This window comes from Crinia signifera, chromosome 4, assembly GCF_055691185.1.
Source record: "Crinia signifera chromosome 4, ASM5569118v1, whole genome shotgun sequence".
In the NCBI taxonomy this organism is placed as follows: domain Eukaryota; kingdom Metazoa; phylum Chordata; class Amphibia; order Anura; family Myobatrachidae; genus Crinia; species Crinia signifera.
Window position 1 is genome coordinate 321986434 of NC_139220.1, and position 24618 is coordinate 322011051.

General features: G+C 48.0%; 1 protein-coding gene across 3 annotated transcripts in view; it reads right to left on the reverse strand.

The window, feature by feature from the left end:
* Positions 1-16485: 16485 nt before the first annotated feature.
* Positions 16486-24618, reverse strand: part of LOC146075943 (uncharacterized) — a 49582-nt gene continuing 41449 nt past the window's right edge. For all 3 annotated transcript variants that reach the window (XM_083185646.1, XM_083185647.1, XM_083185645.1), the window contains exon 2: positions 16486-19672. In XM_083185646.1, the coding sequence (XP_083041772.1) occupies positions 18333-19505 (1173 nt within the window). In that variant the 5' untranslated portion in view covers positions 19506-19672 and the 3' untranslated portion in view covers positions 16486-18332. The remainder of the gene's footprint in view (positions 19673-24618) is intronic.

Sequence of the window (24618 nt, forward strand, 5' to 3'; positions counted from 1 at the left end):
AGCTCTTTGAAGACTGTACCCAGGGATATATAAATCGGATATATAAATCGGATATACATCCTTATCCACTATTGATGTTAGTTCACTCAGACATTCCAGGTCACAAGTTTCAACTTCCGATCAATATTCTGGCTCTTCAATTTCTACAATATGTGTTGTTATTCTGCAGTATGTTAGCTCAGTGATCCAGTGGTAAGTTCGAGGTCGACAAAGTGTTCAGCTCTAACTCTAGATTTAGACTGAGATTCTAACTTGGATTAAGACATCACTCCTTTCTTTGGAGATCCCGTGTTGCCTGAAAAATAATTCTCTGATTTAAAGGTTCCACCTCCCTCTGGAAGGTCAAGACATTGGCCCTTATTCAGATCGGCACGGTACGGCCCGCGTGCGGCCGTACCGCCGATGTTTGTGGTCTGCACATGCGCAGAGGTCATTCTGCGCATGTGCAGCCCCCTTCGCCGCAGACGGATTTCGTCCGCCGCAAAGGGGGCGTATAGGGGCGTGAGGGGCTTCAGCCCCTCATTTCCCTATGTGTACGCCCCGCGTTTCATGGGCGTTCCCATGAAAACGCGGGGCGTATGCATGGTAATGAGGGCATGACGCCCTCATTACCATGACATGGGGGCGGAAAGCTGACGTCGCCGGATGTCAGCTTTCAGCCCCCTTACAAGCTCCCACACGGACGATTGTCCGTGTGGTCTGAGCTTGCGGGAGCTGCCGCGGCGTGCGGGCCTGCCTTCGATGGTCGTCGACCATCGAAGGCAGGGGGCAGCTCCCACCATGGTGGAGGCGTAGCCTCCACCATTTTTGTGCGGATCGCCAGCCGTCCGTGTACGGACGGCCGTGGCGATCCGTCTGGTGGGCGGCCCTTGGTTTGTGCGGTCGGAGCCCCGTGTGCGGCTCTGACCGCACCAACCAGAATAAGGGCCATTCTCATAAGAATAAAAAGAATAGTCATATATCTTGATTCCACTTCTAGGAAGTTCATATTATTCTGTGATTCCTTTACTAGCAGCTCCTGTTAACCCAATCAAAGATTCCTTTACTAGATGCCCAAATTTCAGTGTGGGTGTCAGGAGTCCACCCATAAGGAGGGGGTACGGATCTGCTTATTTCAGTTTAACTGACTTGTAATCTTCTGTCTCTGCTAAGCTCAAACTGCATCCATGCTGCCAATCAGTGTTGTTCTGAGCATTGCTGACTAATTAAACACCTGAGTGAATTCAGCCTGCAGCAGAGATCGCCAGTAACCATTTGGTGGCCTGTTCCTGGTCTCACATCTGTTTAGTTCTGCCTGAGATTTCTGTATCCATGCCATGTATTTTGGATTACCCTCCTTGCTGTCAGCCAATCCTTGTAACACAGGTGGGATAAATATCCTGCATTCAAGGCCAGAGGTTGCTTTCAGCAACAACACATGCAGACGCCTGATTCCAGTATCCAGTTTTCTAGTTACCTGGTTCAATGCGTTGTCCCTACCAAGCCTCCAAGCTGTATCCGGGCTCCTGTCCAGCTACCAGACTCTCCCCAGATACTGTCCAGCTTTCTAGCGGCTCATTGGATGCTGTCCACCTCTCAGTCACTTACCAGACAGTCAGTCTCCAAGACGCTCATCAGACACCATCTGCCTCTGAGCCATTTACCGGATGTTCCTTAGTTATTATTTCTATTATTCCAGCATTCCCCGGATTCAGCTACCAGCATACCTTTACAGGACCATTCTCACCACAGTCATAACTGAGTGCACAAAAACCCAGACGTGACAAAAGGCCATTACTCCCTACTCTTTCTTCTAGATCTTTTTGCTGCTTTTGACACTGTTGATCACACTCTTCTCTTAAAAACACACTAGCTAGGTCTTATGCTGTGTACACACTTGTACACTCTGCATGAGATCCAGATAAGATTTTGACTATATAGTCAAAATCTCATCTGTATCTCAAGCAGAAAGTCTTGGCTGCATAGACTATATAGTGCAGATCTGCAGATATGTATGCAGATAGTCTAAATTGTATACATAGTGAAAATCTCATCTGGATCTCATGCAGATTGTACAAGTGTGTACACAGCATTAATGATACAGCCCTTTCCTGGTTCTCATCTTACCTATCTAATTGCTCTTTCAGTGCTTTTCTGATTCCACATCATCTTCACTACCTCTGTCAGTTGGAGTTCCGCAAGGCTCAGTCCTCTACTTTTCTCAATCTATACCTCATATTTTGGTAAACTAATCAGCTCATTTGGATTTCAGTATCACTTATATGCGGATTATACTCAAATCTATCTATCAACCCCAGAGTGGTCACCAGTGGTGTTGGGCTGAGTCTCTGAATGCTTCTCTGCCATCTCATCTTGGATGTCTTCTCGCCACCTCAAACTCAATATTTCCAAAACAGAATTAATTATATCCCCACCAGCCAAGAGCAGTTACCATCCTGATATCTCCGTAACTTGACAACTCGACAATCTACCTTACAAGCTCGCTGTCTAGGGTTCATCTTCAACTCTGAACTGTCCTTTGTTCCCCACATTCAATCTGTCTCCAAATCATGTTACATACATCTAAAAAATCTATACAAAATATGTCACATCTTACACAAGACACTACTAACTCTCTAATCCCTGCACTCATTATATCCTACATTGATTATTACAATAGTCTACTAACTGGTCTTCCTAAGATCAGACTCTTGCCACTGCAATCCATGTTGAATGCTGCTGCTAGGCTGATCTTTCTAGCAAGATGTTAATCTGCTGCTGATCCGCTCTGCCAGTTTTTAAAAAATATTTAATATAGAAAACTTCTAATCACATAAAGCTACCAACCATGACCACTCATGACAAACTCACATGTCATCTCACGGCTCGACTACTGTAATGCTCTCCTCACCGGCCTCGCTCAATCCCAACTGGCTCCTCTCCAATCTGTCCTCAATGCTGCAGCCAGGCTTATCTTTCTCTCCCGCCGCTCTAATTCTGCCTTCAACAAAATCTGCACTGGCTTCCATTCCCCTACAGAATCCTCTTCAAACACCTCACACTCACATACAGGGCCATCTCTAATTCCATTGCTCCATATATCTCTAACCTCATCTCCATTCATACACCCTCCCGCCCTCTAAGGTCGGCTGACGACTGTCGTCTCTCCTCCACCCTGATCACTGCTTCCCATGTTAGAGTACAGGACTTTGCCCGTGCTGCACCCCTTCAGTGGAACGCACTCCCTCGCTCCATTAGACTCTCCCCAACCTTGCAAAGCTTCAAACGGGCACTGAAAACTCACCTATTAATCAAAGCATACCCTTCCACTGCATAAACAAGATGGTTCTCTGACCCCTTGCCTGTTTACATCCTGCTATCTAACCACCACCCACTTGCTTGCACCTCTTGTAATCTGTCTGTCTGCCCTTCCTACTAGATTGTAAGCTCCTCCGAGTAGGGCCCTCTTCCCTCCTGTTGTCAAAGCCCGCTTCTCTTCACATGTCACTCACAGCTCTCCTATACTCCAACACTCAGTGACCATCTTTGTCCGCATACTCATCTCCATCATTGGCATCTAGCCTCTAGTTGTATGTTGATTGAGTCCTCACTACTTATATCCAAGCTGTAATGTGTATTGAACTGTGGCGCTCTTTATTTGTACTGTATTCTTGTTATTTATTCAATGTTATGCCAAGAATTTGTCTCCCTGTATTGTTCCTTTGTACGGCGCTGTGAAACACTTGTGGCGCCTTATAAATAAAATTATAATAATAATAACCATACTACAGCAATGTATATCACTACTTATCTCTAAATATCTTCCAACTCGATCACTCTGCTCTGCACAAGATCTGCATCTGGTCTTCTATATGGATTACTAGCGCCCATTCACTATTACAGGACTTTCACCGGGCTGCCCCACTCTATGGAATGTCCGTCCACGCACAATAGGACTCACTACTAGACTCCAGACCATGGGTCCTCAAACTGCGGCCCTCCAGATGTTGTGAAACTACAATTTCCAGCATGCCTTGCCACAGTTTTAACACTCCCTTATAGGAAAACTGTGGCAAGGCATGCTGGGATTTGTAGTTTCACCACATCTGGAGGGCCGCAGTTTGAGGACCCATGCTCCAGAACTTCACGCGTTCCCTGAAAACTCACCCTAACATATTTAAGTTCCACACGCATAACCAAGGCACTTATGTATCATATAGCTTTCCTTCTGGTCTTGGTGGGACTGCTAAGCTATTACTGGTGCCTGTCCTTGTGTTTCTCTCCTATGTCCCTGTAGATTGTAAACTTGCAGCAGGGCCCTCTTACCTCCAAGTCTGTTGTTACCCAGTTTGTTCCATCCTGGGGCATTATTCTGATCGAATCGGCGAAACGTGCGTACGGTCCATCACACCGTGTTTCCCGTATGCTCACGGTGAGCGTAAGTCTGCCCACAGAACAGTCGCACATGGACGGTCACAAACATCGACAATGGGGAGTGGCATTCACTTGAGCATACGCCACCATGCACGGACGGATCTCCCTTAGCCACTGATACCTGGCGTACATCAGAGCGTACGCCACAGTGCACGGACGGAAGTTCATAGCAGATATGAAAGTGCATAATGTATGTTCTTGGGCAAAAATATACAGTGGCCATGGCCTTAGGACATTGCTCCACCATTGCAAGTAGAAATTGAGTCAAAAACCATCATTGTTGCTCTTAGACGTGGTTTATGAGTTTTTTTCATAATAAAAAAACTGGTATGTTTGTGTTACAGTGAAAAAGTTGACACATGTCGACTCCTGTGAATTGAGTGTCCTGCTTTTTTAAAGTATAAAAATACTTTCTGAATGGGTGTAGATGGTTATAAACTAACTACCTGGACATATATAAGCAGGTATTAGAATGAATATTACCTAAAATTAAAGTGTGGAAAGATACGCTTCCAATGTGTTTGAGGGCTGTGTGTGGCTTGCAGGTAGTGAAAATAGGATTTTAATACCTACCGGTAAATCCTTTTCTCGAAGTTCTTATGGGATACAGGAAAGTCGTTCTTAACGATGGGGAAAAGAGCATATCCGAAGGAGACAGGCACATATAAAACTTTATACCGGGTGTACTGGCTCCTCCCCTCTGCTCCCCCACCCCCCCTCCAGCCAGTTAAGGGAACTGTGCTGAAGGAGAAGAACAATATGAGAGGAATATTTGTAATATTTACCGTGGGGAGATTCATCCAGCACACCCAACATACATTCAACGTACATAGACCACATTAGCGACCACAGAACCTGGGAAGTCTAAGGGCCTAAGAAGATGTCAAACATGACAACTTTTTTGAACTGTGTTCCAACTGGAACAATGTATAAGAATTATCACCTAAGTGACAATCTACACTCGTGAACCTTTAAGTTACACTATGTAACAGTAAGTTACCTTGGTAACCTACACCCTTATGTCCGCAAGGAACAAAAAGGGTAACAGAAGGACCCAGTATTGGTCCACATCTCACAAAGTGAGCAAGGCAAACCTCCGCACAGAGGCGGGCGCCCTGTATCCCATAAGAACTTCGAGAAAAGGATTTACTGGTAGATATTAAAATCCTATTTTCTCTATCATTCTTATGGGATACAGGGAAGTCGTTCTTAACGATGGGGATATACCAAAGATATCAGAACGGGCGGGATTGTGCGGAACCTATTGCCGCAGCACCAATTGCCCAAACTGAGTATCTTCAGTGGCCAGAACAAAGGTGTGTTGGCCTGACCATGTGGCAGCTTTACACAATTGTAAGGCCGATACTCCTCGGACAGCCGCCCAGGAAGTCCCCACTGAACGAGTTGAGTGGGCTTTCACCCCAGCAGGCATAGGAAGCTTTTCTACCACATAAGCCTGTTTAATGGTTGCACAGATCCAGCGTGCAATAGACTGCTTGGAAGCAGGACGCCCTATCTTTTGGGCATCGTAGAGGACAAAAAGTCCATCAGTCCTGCGAATCCTCGCTGTTCTCCTGATGTAGACATGGAGAATCCTTACCACATCCAAAGATGTTGGCACCTCAGAATGAGGCCCACTAGCAGGAACCACAATTGGCTGGTTCACATGGAACGCAGACACCACTTTGGGCAGAAAACGCAGATTAGTGCGTAATTCTGCCCTGTCTTCATAGAATATCATATATGGGCTCTTGCAAGTTAATGCCCCTAGCTCACAGACCCTCCTAGCCGAAGCTAGGGCTAGTAAGACCACCGTCTTACATGTCAGATATTTCAGATCAATTTCCTCCAATGGCTCAAACCAGGAGGATTTTAGGAACGTCAGAACGACATCCAAGTCCCATGGTGGAGTAGGGGCCACAAAAGGAGGCTGTATATGCAATACTCCTTGCAGAAATGTCTGCACTTCAGATATATTAGCCAGCTTCTTTTGGAAAAAGACAGATAGTGCAGATACCTGCACCTTCAAGGAGCCTAAACGTAGGCCCAGGTCCAGACCTGCTTGAAGAAATCTAAGAAACCTTTCCAGTTTAAACTCCGAAGGAGTAAACTTTTCCTGTTCACACCAACCCACATAACTTTTCCAGATATGGTGGTAATGTGCAGCCGTTACCGGTTTTCTTGCACTTGTCATAGTTCTGATGACCGAAGTGTGAAATCCCTTCTGTGTCAGGATCTGCCGCTCAACTTCCAGGCCGTCAAACGCAGCTGTTCCAAGGCCTGGAAGACGCACGGTCCTTGCATGAGCAGGTCTCTTTGCAGGGGTAGGCACCACAAGTCCCTTTGTAGACTTAGAAGCTCTGGGTACCACGCTCTTCGTGGCCAGTCCAGAGCCACCAGAATCACCTCGGCTCTGTCTCTTCTTATCTTCCTTAGCACCCAAGCCACTAGGGGAATCGGTGGGAAGACATACACCAGGCTGTTGAACGTCCACGGTATGGAGAGGGCGTCCACTCCTTCTGCCTGAGGGTCTCTTGCCTTGGAGAAGTACCTGGATACTTTCCAATTGTTTCTTGATGCCATCAAGTCTACCAGTGGGGTCCCCCACCGAGCCACCAGAGAGCTGAATACCTGGTGGTGTAGACTCCATTCCCCGTGATGGAGCTCGTGGCGACTGAGGAAGTCTGCTTCCCAGTTGTCCACCCCGGGTATGAATATGGCCGAGAGAGCCTGACAGTGACTCTCTGCCCAGGACAGGATCTTCGTTGCTTTCCTCATACAGGGCCTGCTTTTGGTCCTGCCCTGTCTGTTCAGGAATGCCACAGTAGTGGCATTGTCTGATTGGATACGGACCTCCTGTCCGCTGAGGAGAGGGGCCGCCTTCAGAAGTGCGTAATACACAGCACGTAACTCCAGGTTGTTGATATGGAGGCGTGTCTCCCATAGGGTCCATTTGCCCTGAAAGGACTGAACCATGGTCACTGCACCCCATCCCATGAGGCTCACATCCGTGGTGACTAAGACCCAATCCTGGATGCCAATCCAACGCCCTGCCAGTAGGTTGGGCGTGTGGAGCCACCACTGTAGCGACAGTCTGGTCCGAGATGACAACACAATCCGCCGATGCATCTGGCGGTGTGAACCGGACCACTTGCTCAGGAGGTCGAGCTGGAAAATCCTGTTGTGAAACCTCCCGAATTGGAGAGCCTCGAAAGAGGCTACCATCTTTCCTAACAGGACAATGCACTGGTGCACCGTCACCTGGGGGGGTTTCAACAAGTCTGTGACCAGCTGTTGAATGTCTACCACCTTGTCCTGTGGCAGGGACACTCTCATGAGAGCCGTGTCCAGCACCATCCTCAGGAACTGGAGTCTCTGTGAAGGGATCAGAGAGGACTTTGTCAAGTTCAGGAGCCAACCATGACCCGACAGGGTCTGTATGGTAACCTGTAAGGCTGCCTGCAATTCCTCCGGCAACCGCGCCTTTACCAGCAGGTCGTCCAAGTATGGTATCACACAGATACCCTTTTTCCTTAAACCACCATCATCTCCGCCATCACCTTGGTGAATATGCGCGGGGCTGAGGACAGGCCGAACGGCAGTGCGCGGAACTGATAGTGATCGTTCAATAGCGCAAACCTCAGGTATTTCTTAAGAGGGGCACATATTGGGATGTGAAGGTAGGCGTCCTTCACGTCCAAGGACGCCAAGAACTCCCCTTCCTCCAGTGCCGCTATCATGGCCCGCAAGGACTCCATCTTGAATTTGGTTACCTTCAAGAAGGGATTCAGGGATTTTAAATTCAGAATCGGGCGTACTGACCTGTCCGGTTTTGGGACTACAAATAAATTCGAGTAATAACCCTGCCCCCTCTCTAGGGGAGGGACCGGGGTTATCACCCTGGCCTGTACCTGCTTTTGGATTGCTTGCTGCAACACCACTTGGTCCTCTGGGGACGCTGGAAGGCCTGATTTGAAGAACCTCTGGGGTGGCTGTACTGCAAACTCCAGCTTGTAGCCGTGCGTAATAAGAGCCTGCACCCAAGTATTGAGGCACGAGGCTTCCCAAACATGGCCGAAGAACGCCAGTCTGGCTCCCACCTCTGCCTGAGCTAATGGTGGAGCCCCACCGTCATGCTGCGGGTTTACCTGCAGCTGCCCCGGATGGCCGCTCTGAGGTGGCCGAAGCAGCAGGCTTCCTGAATTTACCCCGGGAGCCTCTGGCAGCATTTGAACCACCCCTGGCTTTAGGGCGGAATTTACTTGCCCGAAAGGACTGCTGGGAGTGAGATTGAAAAGGACGCTTGGGCGCCTGTGGGGTTGATGGCAGGAATGTGGACTTCCCTGCCGTGGCTTTAGAGATTAACTCAATCACTCCCAAACAACCTGCCGCCTGTGAAGGGGAGGTTATCTACACTCCGTTTGGAGTCCGCGTCAGCTACCCACTGCCGCAGCCAGAGGGATCTGCGCCCCGACACCGCCATGGCTGAGTTACGGCCGTTAATGGCTCCTAACTCCTTCTGCGCTTCACACAGAACTTTTGCAGTGTCCTGAATATGGTGTAATTTATCAGACACCTGTGCTACTGTCATGTCACCCAGAAGACCTTCCTGGATCTGGGAGGCCCACGTGTATATAGACTTAGCCATATAACAACTTGCTAAGACGGGACGCTGACATGCGCCACTAGCAGTAAAAATGGACTTAAGGGTGTTTTCAACCTTTCTGTCCGTGGCGTCTTTCAGTGAAGGCGACCCTGGTACTGGAAGCACCATCCTTTTAGCTAAGCGAGACATAGAAGAATCAACCTCCGGTGGCTCCTCCCACACCTTAAGTCCTGCAGGATCAAAAGGGAACGTGGCTCTAAATTTCTTAACCACTTTAAACCTCATTTCTGGGTTTTTCCATGCTGACTTGAAAGACTTTACCAGGTCAGACTGCTCAGGGAAAACAACCTGTTGCTTTTTCTGAGTAGCAAAGAAAGCATCCCCTTCAGAGGATTCAGCTAAGGGAAGATCCAACACCTCCCTGATTGCCATAATTAATGGCTCTGTGCCCCGCAGCAGTGACTGTGAAGCATCAGGCTCCTCATCACCTGCATCTGCCACATCATCATCATCAGCCCCAGAATCAGGGGTTTGAGAGGGGGCACTTCTCTTACAAGTATCCCCAGGGGTAGGAGTGATTATATCAACTCTGGCAGACAGGATAGCAAGCTCCCTCTGCGTCTGTGCTGCAGTAGCAGTTAACTGTGTAGTTACAGTTTCAAGCATGGCTTTCATCCCTGTTGCCCAGGCAGGCTCCTGTGAGCTGTCCTGTGTGCTACTCTGCTGCCCAGTAAGCTATGGGGGAACCCCACTACTTTGTGGGGACATACATGTCTCACAAGTAACCTGTGATGAAGATGCTGGCAAAAACTTATCACTGCACACCATACATGTAAGTTTCCTCACCATTGTGACAAACAGTCTCCCCTCACACACAGCGCAAACACAGTGGATATGCAGTGTGATTTATCCAGATAATTACTATGTGTAGTTATATCTGACCTGTACAGCTTAACAAGCTAGTGGGGTGGTATACAGAGGATAATGGAGGGGACCAATACACCAAACAACCTTAGCTCTCCGATTATAAGAGCTGGTAAAACAGTACAGTAATGTTAACAGTACTTTACAGTGTATGCAGGCAAGTGTACAAGTACACAAGCGCTGAAAACCTGAAGCTGTCTCTGCAAGCAGATTCCCTCTGTTCCACACCGCTGAGGATTGTCTGGAGCAGTATAATGGCGTTTCCAGCAGCCAGGGAAGAAGCAGGTTTTGGCGCCCTCACAGAGCTTGGTCCCACTCTGGGTAAGCTCAGCCCAGCGTAATGGCGCCGGAGCTTACCTGCGTTTTATACTGAGACTGACATTGGGGAATGTCCAAACCTCTTTGGCAACTGCCCTGGACAATACAGGAGGCAGTACCCTGTCCCAGTGTAGGCAGGGGGTTGCGCGGTCCCTGTGCAGGGCACCGCCGATCCCGCTGCCGCCATCTTGCCGCACAGTAACCCGGGGGCCCCACGGTGGGGGACCCCGGGGTAATACTCACCACTGACGTCTTCAGACTGGACTAGGGGTGTGCGTGCTGCAGCGCAATGCCTGCGGTAACAACACCCACTCAGGATGGTGGTCCTGTGGCAGGGACAGCTCGGTACCTTGAAGTGGCCTGCAGCTGAACCCTTCCCCTAGTCTCCCACGACGCAGGACTGCTGTTAGTCCAAACAGCAGCCCCAAAATAATAAAGAAATTAAACAGAAGATAAAACTCTCTGGAGCTCTTCCTGATGCGTGCTTCTCCTGAGGCACAGTTCTCAAACTGGCTGGAGGGGAGGGGGGGGGGGGGGGAGCAGCCAGTACACCCGGTATAAAGTTTTATATGTGCCTGTCTCCTTCGGATATGCTCTTTTCCCCATCGTTAAGAACGACTTCCCTGTATCCCATAAGAATGATAGAGAAATAATGGTTTTCACTTAATAAGCTTGCAGCATTGCTTATTACATTCAGGTGTATGTGTTTGACTAGTAATCAGCGTTAATTAGCAGGCCCAGGTGTCCACTCTCATGCGGTAGCTCTAGGGGTGGTCATGAGCACTCTCTGGCGTCTGCCTGTTTTTGTGCCAAAATACACGGCGCATTCGCCGATCGAGGCCCCGTGCATTTTGTGTGCACACCCCCGTGTACATCCATGTTACGCCCAGTTTTCCTCATTATTCTGGCTGCTCCCATAAAAACGCACACATGCCGCCCACAATGACCGTGCTCTTGCGGACAGGTTTTTTTACACGGAGAGACCCGTCCGTGAGTGGTGCGCGGTCATCACACATGCGCAAAGCGAAAGATACGCATGCGCAGATGAAATAAAAAAAAAAACGATCCGACCGTGTACAGTCCCACCGCACCAACCAGAATAACCCCCACAGTGTACAATTGTAAAGCGCAACGTAATCTGCCTTGCTATATAAGAAACTGTAAAAAAAAATGCATAGGAAAGGTTCTTATCTGGGGGAATATTGTATTAGGCAGTACATTGTACAGGGACAGTAAGGCCCCATACATATAAACAGTTTCTCAAGTTATTAAGGCAGCAGAAAAATACATTGATATCTATATTGTACTAGTTGTATTATCCAAAAGGGTGGCAGTGAAACATTGGACTAGGAACAGTGGGCATTGAGTTAATCGTTATTAAGAATTGGCAAAATAAGCGATTATTGAATGGCATTGCATGCGTACTGTTCACAATGCAAAAGCGAGAAGGAAAATAGCAACTGAAAACGATTATGGATTGGTATCGCAACGTGGCCAGAGGTTGTCTGACAGGAAGCCAGCGTGTGGGAGTGGGAACCTGACAATTTCTTAGTGTCAGAAAAATGCAGGAACTTTTAAGAGAGAATCTATGTCGTCTGCGCTGGCATAGTACTGCCTGTCTCAGTCACAGGTTAGTGGAAGCCTCAGACCTACCTCTCATTTTCACACAGTCCTTTCGATGTTTCAGGAGTTGCATATGGATTTGTGAGTGGATAGCGATCTGCGATTGTTTTGGAATTCAGTCGCTAACTGACACAGTCACCAGCAATTTTCACAGATTACCGATCAGGCCCAGGGACATAAAATGGCCAAGCCATAACATTGTCATAACAATTGCTCTCGTCTGAGTGCTTCATCTGGAGGACAGCAGGCAAAAAATGACCACAGCAAGCAGGGAATATAATGTATCTCTCCTTGTACTGAGAAATCCCCGATTGGCAGGTAAACGCTGTGTTTATATTCCAGCACCAGTAATAAAGACATCCGTAATCTATTTGCTGAATAAAAAGTCATTTTTGGAACATTTTATTATTGGTTACCATTACAGGACCACCTAACTATCTGTAACATGTAGAAGAATGTACACAGTATTATAGAGAAACAAAGTCTATAGTTATACAATCGGTAACAGAATCCCATTTATCCAGATCAGCTTTTATTCCCCTGTTCTGGGGACAGCTACTAGTAATATACATGGTTATTACAGATATTGTTAGATCACCGTCCTTCAGTCTACATGCAGGTTATATCACTATATACTGTGTCATAGTAACGTGTATACTGTTACTGTGCTATTTATTATGAAGGATGTTAGTATTCGCCTATTACACAATGTGATCTCCATCAGACCTCGTTAATAACATGACGTGAGAAGCAAGGATGTACTGTAACCCATAGCAACCAGATATCCTCTATTAGCAGTCTAGTGTCAGCAACCTAACCAATGTTAGTAATCAAAGGGAAAAGGAAGAGAGGTTGCACTATATATTATACCTACATATTATTTATGTATATACAGGGGCCCTGCTCAAAAGAGAGGCCAAATGGATTTTTACTTTGGACACCTGTAAACCACAGGGATTCAACGATAGGCATGAGTGTCTTTGGGTACAAGTAAATAATGGCAGAGGGATTACCATAACCAGCTAATTAGTAATTTACAGTAACATCCGTATATAGAACATCCAATAGTATTTATGTTAGGCAGTCAGCATATGGAGACCTGTAGAGGCTGCAGGAGTCTGTGTAGCACTCTTTCACATGTGCAGGGATAAATATACCCCGCACTGAGGCTCCAGCTGGTCTGGCGCACTCATATACATCTGTTTTAATAACAGTCTTATTAAGCATAGTATATGTTCTTCACCTGTATGTTTATTTCAGTTTTTATTGTTTTTTTGTAGACAGACATCCCGTCCGTGGGAAGGCGAGCCCGGCGCATCCTGGATCATAAAGAAAGCCGTTACCCAGGTAATGTTATCCAGGCAACCAGCCGGAGAGACGCTGCAGCATAGCAGCACATACGTCAGCCCTAGCAACACCCGCCCCCCCCACCCAGCTTCCGTGTACACCGGAAGTTCGGGGAGACGCCAGGCAGCCAGACCACGCAACGTAGTCTGTGAATAATCACTTGTCATGTACATTTGGGTATTTATAGCACGCATTGTTTGTTGGAACTGTTGCACTGTTAACCTTGAAACAGGGAGCACGTACCCCAAAAGGTTGGTATTAAACTTTTGCACCATTTAAATCGTGCCGCTGCTTGTCTGTATTGGATGATACATTTTATATATATATATGGAGGGAGGCAGGGCCCGGCAGTGTAGGTACAGGGAGGGAGGGAGGCAGAGCCCGGCAGCGTACGTACAGGGAGGGAGGGAGGCAGAGCCCGGCAGCGTACGTACAGGGAGGGAGGGAGGCAGAGCCCGGCAGCGTACGTACAGGGAGGGAGGGAGGCAGAGCCCGGCAGCGTACGTACAGGGAGGGAGGGAGGGAGGCAGAGCCCGGCAGCGTACGTACAGGGAGGGAGGCAGAGCCCGGCAGCGTACGTACAGGGAGGGAGGGAGGCAGAGCCCGGCAGCGTACGTACAGGGAGGGAGGAAGGGAGGCAGAGCCCGGCAGCGTACATACAGGGAGGGAGGGAGGGCCCGGCAGCGTACGTGGAGGGAGGGAGGCAGAGCCCGGCAGCGTACGTGGAGGGAGGGAGGCAGAGCCCGGCAGCGTACGTACAGGGAGGGAGGAAGGGAGGCAGAGCCCGGCAGCGTACGTACAGGGAGGGAGGAAGGGAGGCAGAGCCCGGCAGCGTACGTACAGGGAGGGAGGGAGGGAGGCAGAGCCCGGCAGCGTACGTACAGGGAGGGAGGGAGAGCCCGGCAGCGTACGTACAGGGAGGGAGGGAAAGCCCGGCAGCGTACGTGGAGGGAGGGAGGGAGGCAGAGCCTGGCAGCGTACGTACAGGGAGGGAGGGAGGCAGAGCCCGGCAGCGTACGTACAGGGAGGGAGGCAGAGCCCAGCAGCGTACGTACAGGGAGGGAGGCAGAGCCCGGCAGCATACGTACAGGGAGGGAGGGAGAGCCCGGCAGCGTACGTACAGGGAGGGAGGGAAAGCCCGGCAGCGTACGTGGAGGGAGGGAGGCAGAGCCCAGCAGCGTACATACAGGGAGGGAGGGAGGGAGGGAGGGAGGCAGAGCCCGGCAGCGTACGTACAGGGAGGGAGGGAGGGAGGCAGAGCCCGGCAGCGTACGTACAGGGAGGGAGAGTCCGGCAGCGTTCGTTCAGGGAGGGAGGGAAAGCCCGGCAGCGTACATACAGGGAGGGAGGGAGGCAGAGCCCGGCAGCGTACGTACAGGGAGGGAGGGAGGCAGAGCCCGGCAGCGTACGTACAGGGAGGGAGGGAGGGAGGCAGAGCCCGGCAGTGTACGTACAGGGAGGGAGGGAGGGAGGGAGGCAGAGCCCGGCAGCGTACGTACAGGGAGGGAGGGAGGCAGAGCCCGGCAGCGTACGTACAGGGAGGGAGGGAGGCAGAGCCCGGCAGCGTACGTACAGGGAGGGAAGGAGGCAGAGCCCGGCAGCGTATGTACAGGGAGGGAAGGAGGCAGAGCCCGTCAGCGTACATACAGGGAGGGAAGGAGGCAGAGCCCGGCAGCGTACGTACAGGGAAGGAGGCAGAGCCCGGCAGCGTACGTACAGGGAAGGAGGCAGAGCCCGGCAGCGTATGTACAGGGAAGGAGGCAGAGCCCGGCAGTGTACATACAGGGAAGGAGGCAGAGCCCGGCAGTGTACATACAGGGAAGGAGGCAGAGCCCGGCAGTGTACATACAGGGAAGGAGGCAGAGCCCGACAGCGTACATACAGGGAAGGAGGCAGAGCCCGGCAGTGTACATACAGGGAAGGAGGCAGAGCCCGGCAGTGTACATACAGGGAAGGAGGCAGAGCCCGGCAGTGTACATACAGGGAAGGAGGCAGAGCCCGACAGTGTACATACAGGGAAGTATATGTATGCTGTACATAGATATACTTGGCAATAAAGTGATTCTGACTCTGTATGGTTAGAGGGTCCAGCCATGTCTGTATGCCCCTTCCTGGCAATCTATTCCTCCATATGGTGCTCTGTCCTCCTAGTCACCTGTTCGTCCGTCTATACCCCCTTATGGTGTTCTCACCATACGTTTGTCTGTGTATGCTGCCTCCCGTCAATCTATACCTCTGTATGGTGCTCTGTCTGTCTCCTGAAATAGTGCTCTGTCCATCTGTCTATCAATGCACCAACATTAGTCTATGGTGTTCTGTCTGCTTGTCCACACATTCCTGTGTCTAGGCCCCTCCCATCCATACCTCTGAATGGTGTTCTATTTGTACGTTTGTCTATGCCTCCTTCTATCCATCTATTCCCCCATATGGTGCTCTGTCCCTCTGTCTATACCCCTATATGATTCTGTCTGTCCATGCCCACATATGGTGCTCTGTCTGACCATTTGTCCGTCAATGCCCCCATATGGTGTAATGTTAGTCTATCCGCCAATGCCCTGTCCATCCATCCCCCCATCTAGGCTTCAGCTTGAGTGTTGTACTCAATTTCTCATGCTCACTCCTTCTCCGTCTCGCTTGCTCCTTTCTTTTTCTCCCTGATACTCTCATTCTTTTTCTATAAAAACCCTCCTCTTCCTTTAACTTGCTCCTCTCCCTTCACCCTCTCTCACTCCCGCCTCTCTCCTGCTCCTAAGGTGCATTGCAAGGATACAGGCTGGGGTCGGGGAACTTTCAAGATTTTGTCAAGGGGCCCACAAAGTTTATGCTGCACATTCTGACTGTCAGATCTTCTAGTTCAGGATTACAGGCAGGGGAGTAACATGCCTGTAATCCAGAACTGTAAGATCTGCCAGTCAGAAATGGAAACCCAGTACCGAGTGGCTCTCCAATAATTCAACTGGATAAATCAACTTTACTTCTACTAGTCCCAGCATAAGAAGGATTGCTATATGTTACACAGCTCAGTACCAGCGGAAGAACTGTACATTGCAGAGCTCAGTACCGGCACCAGCAGAAAAGCTGTATATTACAGAGCTCAGTACCGGCACCAGCAGAACAGCTGTATATTACAGAGCTCAGTACCGGCACCAGCAGAACAGCTGTATATTACAGAGCTCAGTACCGGCACCAGCAGAACAGCTGTATAATACAGAGCTCAGTACCAGCACCAGCAGAACAGCTGTATATTACAGAGCTCAGTACCAGCAGCCCCTGTCTGTAGTTCTACTGCAGCTGTAGTTCCTAAGAAAGACCGTTCCAGGGAGAAAATGCAGTCATTTCCATTTGTCAGACTGCTCCTGTATTTATCATACTGATTTTTAGAAAACACTTGAAGAAAAAATTGTATCCCTTGAATGCATATTGCATTCAGGCCATCACAGCAAGTCCAGTGATCAGTATTGTCTTTCTAGTTACACTACCTGCATTCATAGCAATTTTAGTTTCTCTCCTGTGTGACTCCTCTGATGTCGGACAAGAAGTGACTTCTGGCAAAAACATTTGCTGCATTCAGAACATTTATATGGCTTCTCTCCTGTGTGACGCCTCTGATGTTGAACAAGATTTGATTTAATGGAAAAACATTTGCTGCATTCAGAACATTTATATGGTTTTTCTCCTGTGTGAATCCTCTGATGTATGAGAAGCTCTGACTTTTGGTAAAAACATTTGCTGCATTCAGAACATTTATATGGTTTCTCTCCTGTGTGAATCCTCTGATGTAGGACAAGACTTGATTTAATGGAAAAACATTTGCTGCATTCAGAACATTTATATGGTTTCTCTCCTGTGTGAATCCTCTGATGTATGAGAAGCTCTGACTTTTGGTATAAACATTTGCTGCATTCAGAACATTTATATGGTTTCTTTCCTGTGTGACTCCTCTGATGTATGAGAAGATGTGATTTACATGTAAAGCCTTTGTCATACTCACACCGCAGGTAAACGGCGCTAATGGACCACACTAATTAGTAATCAAAAAGTACAAATTTATTAAAAATACACAATAATACACTTCTAACAATGCCACTGGCCGGTAGAGCTATCAAAAAATGTGCACAATAATTTCTGGCCATAAAAAGTAAATAAAAATAAATAAAAAAAATTATTGAATAATAAATTTAAAAAGAAAGAAAGCTTCTTTCACAGGGCTGCAGCGTGTGATCTGAGATCAATATTTCATTATAATAAATCTAGGATCGCCTGGTTAGGACAGAGCATATATTGAGTCTGAGGTTTAGTAGCTTCCTTTTCTCCTAGATGTCCACTCAGCAGTTAAACAGTCCCAGAGATCCCATGAAACACATTGATGCACTTTGATGTCAGATGTGTTAGCAAGTTTTAGCAAGCGTGTTAGTCAGTCACACAGTAAAGCCTCCTTATGGAATAGCTCTTAGAATTACTCCAAACTGCAAGTGCTCTCTCAATCAGGCGAAGCAGCGTTTTTTAGAATAAAAACAATTTTTATACTTAGGCTTCCAAACGAGTGCAGCACTTCAATGCCCACAGTAGGGTGAGGGTTTCGCTTGCCTGAAGCGGGTCCCCAGCTGCTGGTCTTCCCAATATTGCAGCTACTCTCTAGGACTCCCAGCTCCGGCACTTCTCCCCGGCTCTCGTGGTATTGTTTGTATGCGGAAGTGAAAGTGACGCTTGATGACGCGTTTCCCCGCCTTCTCCTCGTCAGCGGCTTCATCAGATAATTTGTCACAGTACAGCTCCGTCCATTTGTACGTGCTCGCGCCGCCCAGATGGGCGTGCATTTAACTGTAATCAAGATTGTTGCGCGGCAATTCCGTATGTCTCTAACCAAGCCTCATTTTAACACATAGCTTGACTGTTGGAGAGAGCCCAGCCTCGCTATGGTAGTTACAACAAACTTTACTCTTTTTGTACGGCAACCAAGCCTCGTTTTCGCGCCCGGTCTCCATTTTTAATCACATACGTGGCTCCATTATTTAGATGCAGATTAACAGTATTTTTATGAAAATTATATAAAAACATACGGAATAATAATACTACTAAAATTTGCTTAATCGCCATGTTGTTATATGAAAAAACATTTAAGTACACATTCTTTGTCATACTCAGAGCACACATGTGGCTTCTCTCCTGTGTGACGCCTCTGATGTTGAACAAGACTTGATTTAATGGAAAAACATTTGCTGCATTCAGAACATTTATATGGCTTCTCTCCTGTGTGGATCCTCTGATGTAGGACAAGAGGTGACTTCTGGGAAAAACATTTGCTGCATTCAGAACATTTATATGGCTTCTCTCCTGTGTGACTCCTCAGATGTTGGACAAGGTCTGACTTCAGGGAAAAACATTTGCTGCATTCAGAACATTTATATGGTTTCTCTCCTGTGTGACTCCTCTGATGACTGACAAGATTTGACTCTTGGGAAAAACATTTGCCGCATTCAGAACATTTATATGGCTTCTCTCCTGTGTGACTCCTCTGATGTATGCGAAGCTCTGATTTATATATAAAGCCTTTGTCACACTCAGAGCACACATGTAGCTTCTCTCCTGTGTGACGCCTCTGATGTAGGACAAGACTTGATTTAATGGAAAAACATTTGCTGCATTCAGAACATTTATATGGCTTCTCTCCTGTGTGGATCCTCTGATGTAGGACAAGAGGTGACTTCAGGGAAAAACATTTGCTGCATTCAGAACATTTATATGGCTTCTCTCCTGTGTGACTCCTCAGATGTTGGACAAGGTCTGACTTCCGGGAAAAACATTTGCTGCATTCAGAACATTTATATGGTTTCTCTCCTGTGTGACTCCTCTGATGACTGACAAGATTTGACTCTTGGGAAAAACATTTGCCGCATTCAGAACATTTATATGGCTTCTCCCCTGTGTGAGTCCTCTGATGTCTGAGAAGCTGTGATTTATATATAAAGCCTTTGTCACACTCAGAGCACACATGTAGCTTCTCTCCTGTGTGACTCATCTGATGTATGACAAGCTGTGACTTCTGGGAAAAACATTTGCTGCATTCAGAACATTTATATGGCTTCTCTCCTGTGTGACTCCTCTGATGTCGGACAAGCTGTGACTTCTGGGAAAAACATTTGCTGCATTCAGAACATTTATATGGTTTCTCTCCTGTGTGACTCCTCTGATGTAAGAGAAGCCGTGATCTATATGTAAAGCCTTTGTCACACTCAGAGCACACATGTGGTTTCTCTCCTGTGAGGCTCATCATGTATGAGGTGAGAAACAAATTAGTTGCTAGGATTCTTCTATCAAGAAAATAAAATTGCCTTTGTTCCTCCTCCTGAGGTGTAAGGAGATGATGTATTTAGTTGGCTTGATCGGAGAACAATTTCCCTTTCCACGTTGTCTTATTTTAAAGCCTGCTCCTTATATGTCCTGTAAGAAAGTTAATATGTAAAAGCATAATGGTTACCAGGATAACGCTACTTTTATTGTATAAGATGTATATTTATACACAATAGCTAATATCACAGTCACAGATAACTGATTTTATATTTGTGTGGAGATGTGTCCACATACACCCAGCCTCCTTGTGCGTTAAACCGCCCTTCTAATCCCAACATGCCATAGTGGGACTGTAGCATTGAGCATCTTTACAATTAAAATTAATCTTATTTGCAAAGCAAAAAGGATGCACAAGCAGCTGCTGCTAATTAAAATATGTAAAAAATGTAAATATGTGGAATGTCTATATCAGTGGTTCCCAAACTGGTTTCGAATCACGGCTCCCTACAGTATCAGAAATGTTGTGATCAGAAATGTGGTGAGGGACAGGCTTTGCTTCGGTTTGTCCTCAGATTTTATGATTGGTGGCCACAAGCACTGGTTTTGCCTGTTACATTGACCATGAATAATTTGAATTGGTCCTGGACCAACATCCCGAGGCACACAGTTTGACACTTGGTGCTACCGAGTCATACTGCATTCACATGTTATGTGTAACCCGACTTGTGGTGAATGGGGAGTAGATGTATGTGGACATAGCTCTGTGTTCCCAAATTGCTGGGACTATTTGCAGTCACACGTGCAGCACAAAGACCTCTACCCTCCTACAGTATACACGGTTTATTAATGTGTCTATAATTGTTGTATAATATTTATCCTCCTGATGTGCAGAACAAACAATACTGACCATACATGTGTAACACATGCTAGTGATCCTGTCCCCTCTGTGGTCAGCTGATGCAGCAGGATGTCACCATGCTCTCCGGACACACCATAGGAATGGGGACAAAGTGATCATCTTAGATACTCAACTCAGTGTGATTATGTTAGATATCTGGGGAGGTTTGGTGCTTGAGAATCAGATATAAAAAATAACAAAATTTGTATTATGAAGTATGCACTTGTTTGGCAGAGTACAGATGGAGCACCTCATTTTTGCTGGCGCTGCGCTAGCACCAGAATCTGGCGGAGAGGCGCCCCATCTGACTGAGACGCGTGTGCGTCTCACTTTCCCGTTGGCGGGGGGACAGGAACCCTGTCTGTCTCCTCTTCAGGGAGACGGACAGGGTTAGGGTGGGAGGCGGTAAGGCGACAGGGACCCCGGGCGAACCTCGGCGAGGCAGCGGGGACCCGGGGGGAGCCCCGTTGTAAGGCGATGCACACATCTTGTGCGTGCGCATCCCCTTACGGCGGATGGCAAATCTTCTGCCATCCCCTGCAAGAGCGAGACCCGCTCCATCTGTATGTGAGTGATTGCATCAGTCAGAGTGTATCAGGGATGTATATAAACCAGTGCCAATATCAGCGTAATATGTAATATACTATGATGGAACGGTCACCTAGATACCCCGTTATATACACTAACCTAACACACTGTCACCCAGGAGGCTCTTGCCTGGTCCACCTGCTTCTTACCTACAAGCAAATAGTGAGATCTGTCAAGATGACAAGGAGGTGGACTAGCGAAGCTGAACAAAACCTGCAAGCATACTTTGAATGCACTGACTGGAACGGTTTTTGAGTTGGCCACAAAGGATCTCAACGATTTAGCCGAGACTGTTACGGTGTATGTCAAATTCTGTGAGGAACTGTGGGTACCATCAAAACTTGTCTGCATCTACGCTAACAATAAGCCCTGGTTTACAGCTAAGCTAAGCCTCGCCAAGGAAGAGGCATAAAGAAGCGGGGACAAACTCAGCTACAGACAGGCCAGGAATATCCTGAAAACAGAAATCCTGTGGCAAAAAAAAAAAACCAGATACGCGACAAGCTCATGACCAACTTCTTGACAAATGACCCTTGGTTGGTTTGGAAGGGCCTAAAGGCTATTTCACATGCTCCGGCTCCTGCCGGGTGGAGAAAACCCATACGGCCAGGAAGCCGTGCAGCACACAGTAGTTTATCATGGAGGGGATGGTCACAGCCCGGCAGCTGTCCCTTCCAGTGGCGGGAACCGGCTGCAACCGTGCGGCCGGGCCGTGACCGCCCTGTGTGAATGGACACAATAGTGTCCATTCACAACTAATGTGTGCGGCACGGCTCCCGGCCCGTCCGGACTGTGTGAAACTGTGTGAGGATATAGCAGGACAGTATACACACACTGGTGGCACAGAGCAGGGAGTACACACAGCACAGGGGTAGTGTATATGAGGATATAGCAGGACAGTATACACACACTAGTGGCACAGAGCAGGGAGTACACACAGCACAGGGGTAGTGTATATGAGGATATAGTGGGACAGTACCCAGTATACATACACAGGTGGCACAGAGCAGGGGGGGGTGTACACACAGCACAGGGTTAGTGTATATGAGGATATAGCAGGACAGTACCTAGTATACACACACTGGTGGCACAGAGCAGGGGGGTACACACAGCACAGGGGTAGTGTATATGAGGATATAGCAGGACAGTATACACACACTTGTGGCACAGAGCAGGGGGTACACACAGAACAGGAGTAGTGTATATGAGGATATAGCAGGACAGTATACACACACTAGTGGCACAGAGCAGGGAGTACACACAGCACAGGGGTAGTGTATATGAGGATATAGCGGGACAGTACCCAGTATACACACACTGGTGGCACAGAGCAGGGGGGGTGGGGCACACACAGCACAGGGGTAGTGTATATGAGGATCCAGCAGGACAGTAACCAGTATTCACACACTGGTGCCACAGAGCAGGGGGGTACACACAGCACAGGGGTAGTATATATGAGGATATAGCGGAACAGTACCCAGTATACACACACTGGTGGCATAGAGCAGGGGGTACACAGCACAGGGGTAGTGTATATGAGGATATAGCAGGACAGTACTCAGTATACACACACTGGTGGCACAGAGCAGGGGGTACACATCACAGGGGTAGTGTATATGAGGATATAGCAGGACGTTTCCCAGTATACACACACACACTGGTGGCACAGAGCAGGGGGGTACACACAGCACAGGGGTAGTGTATATGAGGATATAGCAGGACAGTATACACACACTGGTGGCACAGAGCAGGGGGGTAGACAGCACAGGGGTAGAGTATATGAGGATATAACAGGACAGTATACACACACTGGTGGCATAGAGCAGGGGGTACACACAGCACAGGGGTAGGGTATATGAGGATATAGCAGGACGTTACCCAGTATACACACACACTGGTGGCACAGAGCAGGGGGGTACACACAGCACAGGGGTAGTGTATATGAGGATATAGCAGGACAGTACACACACACTGGTGGCACAGAGCAGGGGGTACACACTGCACAGGGGTAGTGTATATAAGGATATAGCAGGACAGTACACATACTGGTGGCACAGAGCAGGGGGTACACACAGCACAGGGGTAGTGTATATGAGGATATAGCAGGACAGTACACACACTGGTGGCACAGAGCAGGGGGTACACACAGCACAGGGGTAGTGTATATGAGGATATAGCAGGACAGTACACACACACTGGTGGCACAGAGCAGGGGGTACACACAGCACAGGGGTAGTGTATATGAGGATATAGCAGGACAGTACTCAGTATACACACACTGGTGGCACAGAGCAGGGGGGTACACACAGCACAGGGGTAGTGTATATGAGGATATAGCAGGACAGTACACACACACTGGTGGCACAGAGCAGGGGGTACACACAGCACAGGGGTAGTGTATATGAGGATATAGCAGGACAGTACTCAGTATACACACACTGGTGGCACAGAGCAGGGGGGTACACACAGCACAGGGGTAGTGTATATGAGGATATAGCAGGACAGTATACACACACTGGTGGCACAGAGCAGGGAGTACACACAGCACAGGGGTAGTGTATATGAGGATATAGCAGGACAGTACACACACACTGGTGGCACAGAGCAGGGGGTACACACAGCACAGGGGTAGTGTATATGAGGATATAGCAGGACAGTACTCAGTATACACACACTGGTGGCACAGAGCAGGGGGGTACACACAGCACAGGGGTAGTGTATATGAGGATATAGCAGGACAGTACACACACACTGGTGGCACAGAGCAGGGGGTACACACAGCACAGGGGTAGTGTATATGAGGATATAGCAGGACAGTACTCAGTATACACACACTGGTGGCACAGAGCAGGGGGGTACACACAGCACAGGAGTAGTGTATATGAGGATATAGCAGGACAGTATACACACACTGGTGGCACAGAGCAGGGAGTACACACAGCACAGGGGTAGTGTATATGAGGATATAGCAGGACAGTATACACACACTGGTGGCACAGAGCAGGGAGTACACACAGCACAGGGGTAGTGTATATGAGGATATAGCAGGACAGTACACACACACTGGTGGCACAGAGCAGGGGGTACACACAGCACAGGGGTAGTGTATATGAGGATATAGCAGGACAGTACACACACACACTGGTGGCACAGAGCAGGGGGTACACACAGCACAGGGGTAGTGTATATGAGGATATAGTGTGAGTAAAGAGAAAAAAGAAAATCAGTTTAAATAGGACGCACTCCTCATCTCACTGAGACTTATTCATAAAAACAGGTGTATACTTTATTGATTTATTAATAACATCTAACTAACAGGTCCTCTTTTTGTTTTCACAGTATTTCAATTTTAGAATGATTCCCTAATTTGGGATTTCAAGTAGCGAAAATATTAAAACAAGATATAGAAAGAGAAGAAAACATTTTTTTAAAGATTAAAATTAATCTCTGTGAATTGTAGCTTGATATTTCTTTTAAATATATATATACTGCTTTTATGATGCAGTTGCACTTTTATTGAAGTTGTAGCCTGTGTTTATTATATAGTGGTAGATTGTAATGAAGTCACTGTCTGCTGTGTTGGGTGCGGATTTCATCTCTGTCAATTCTG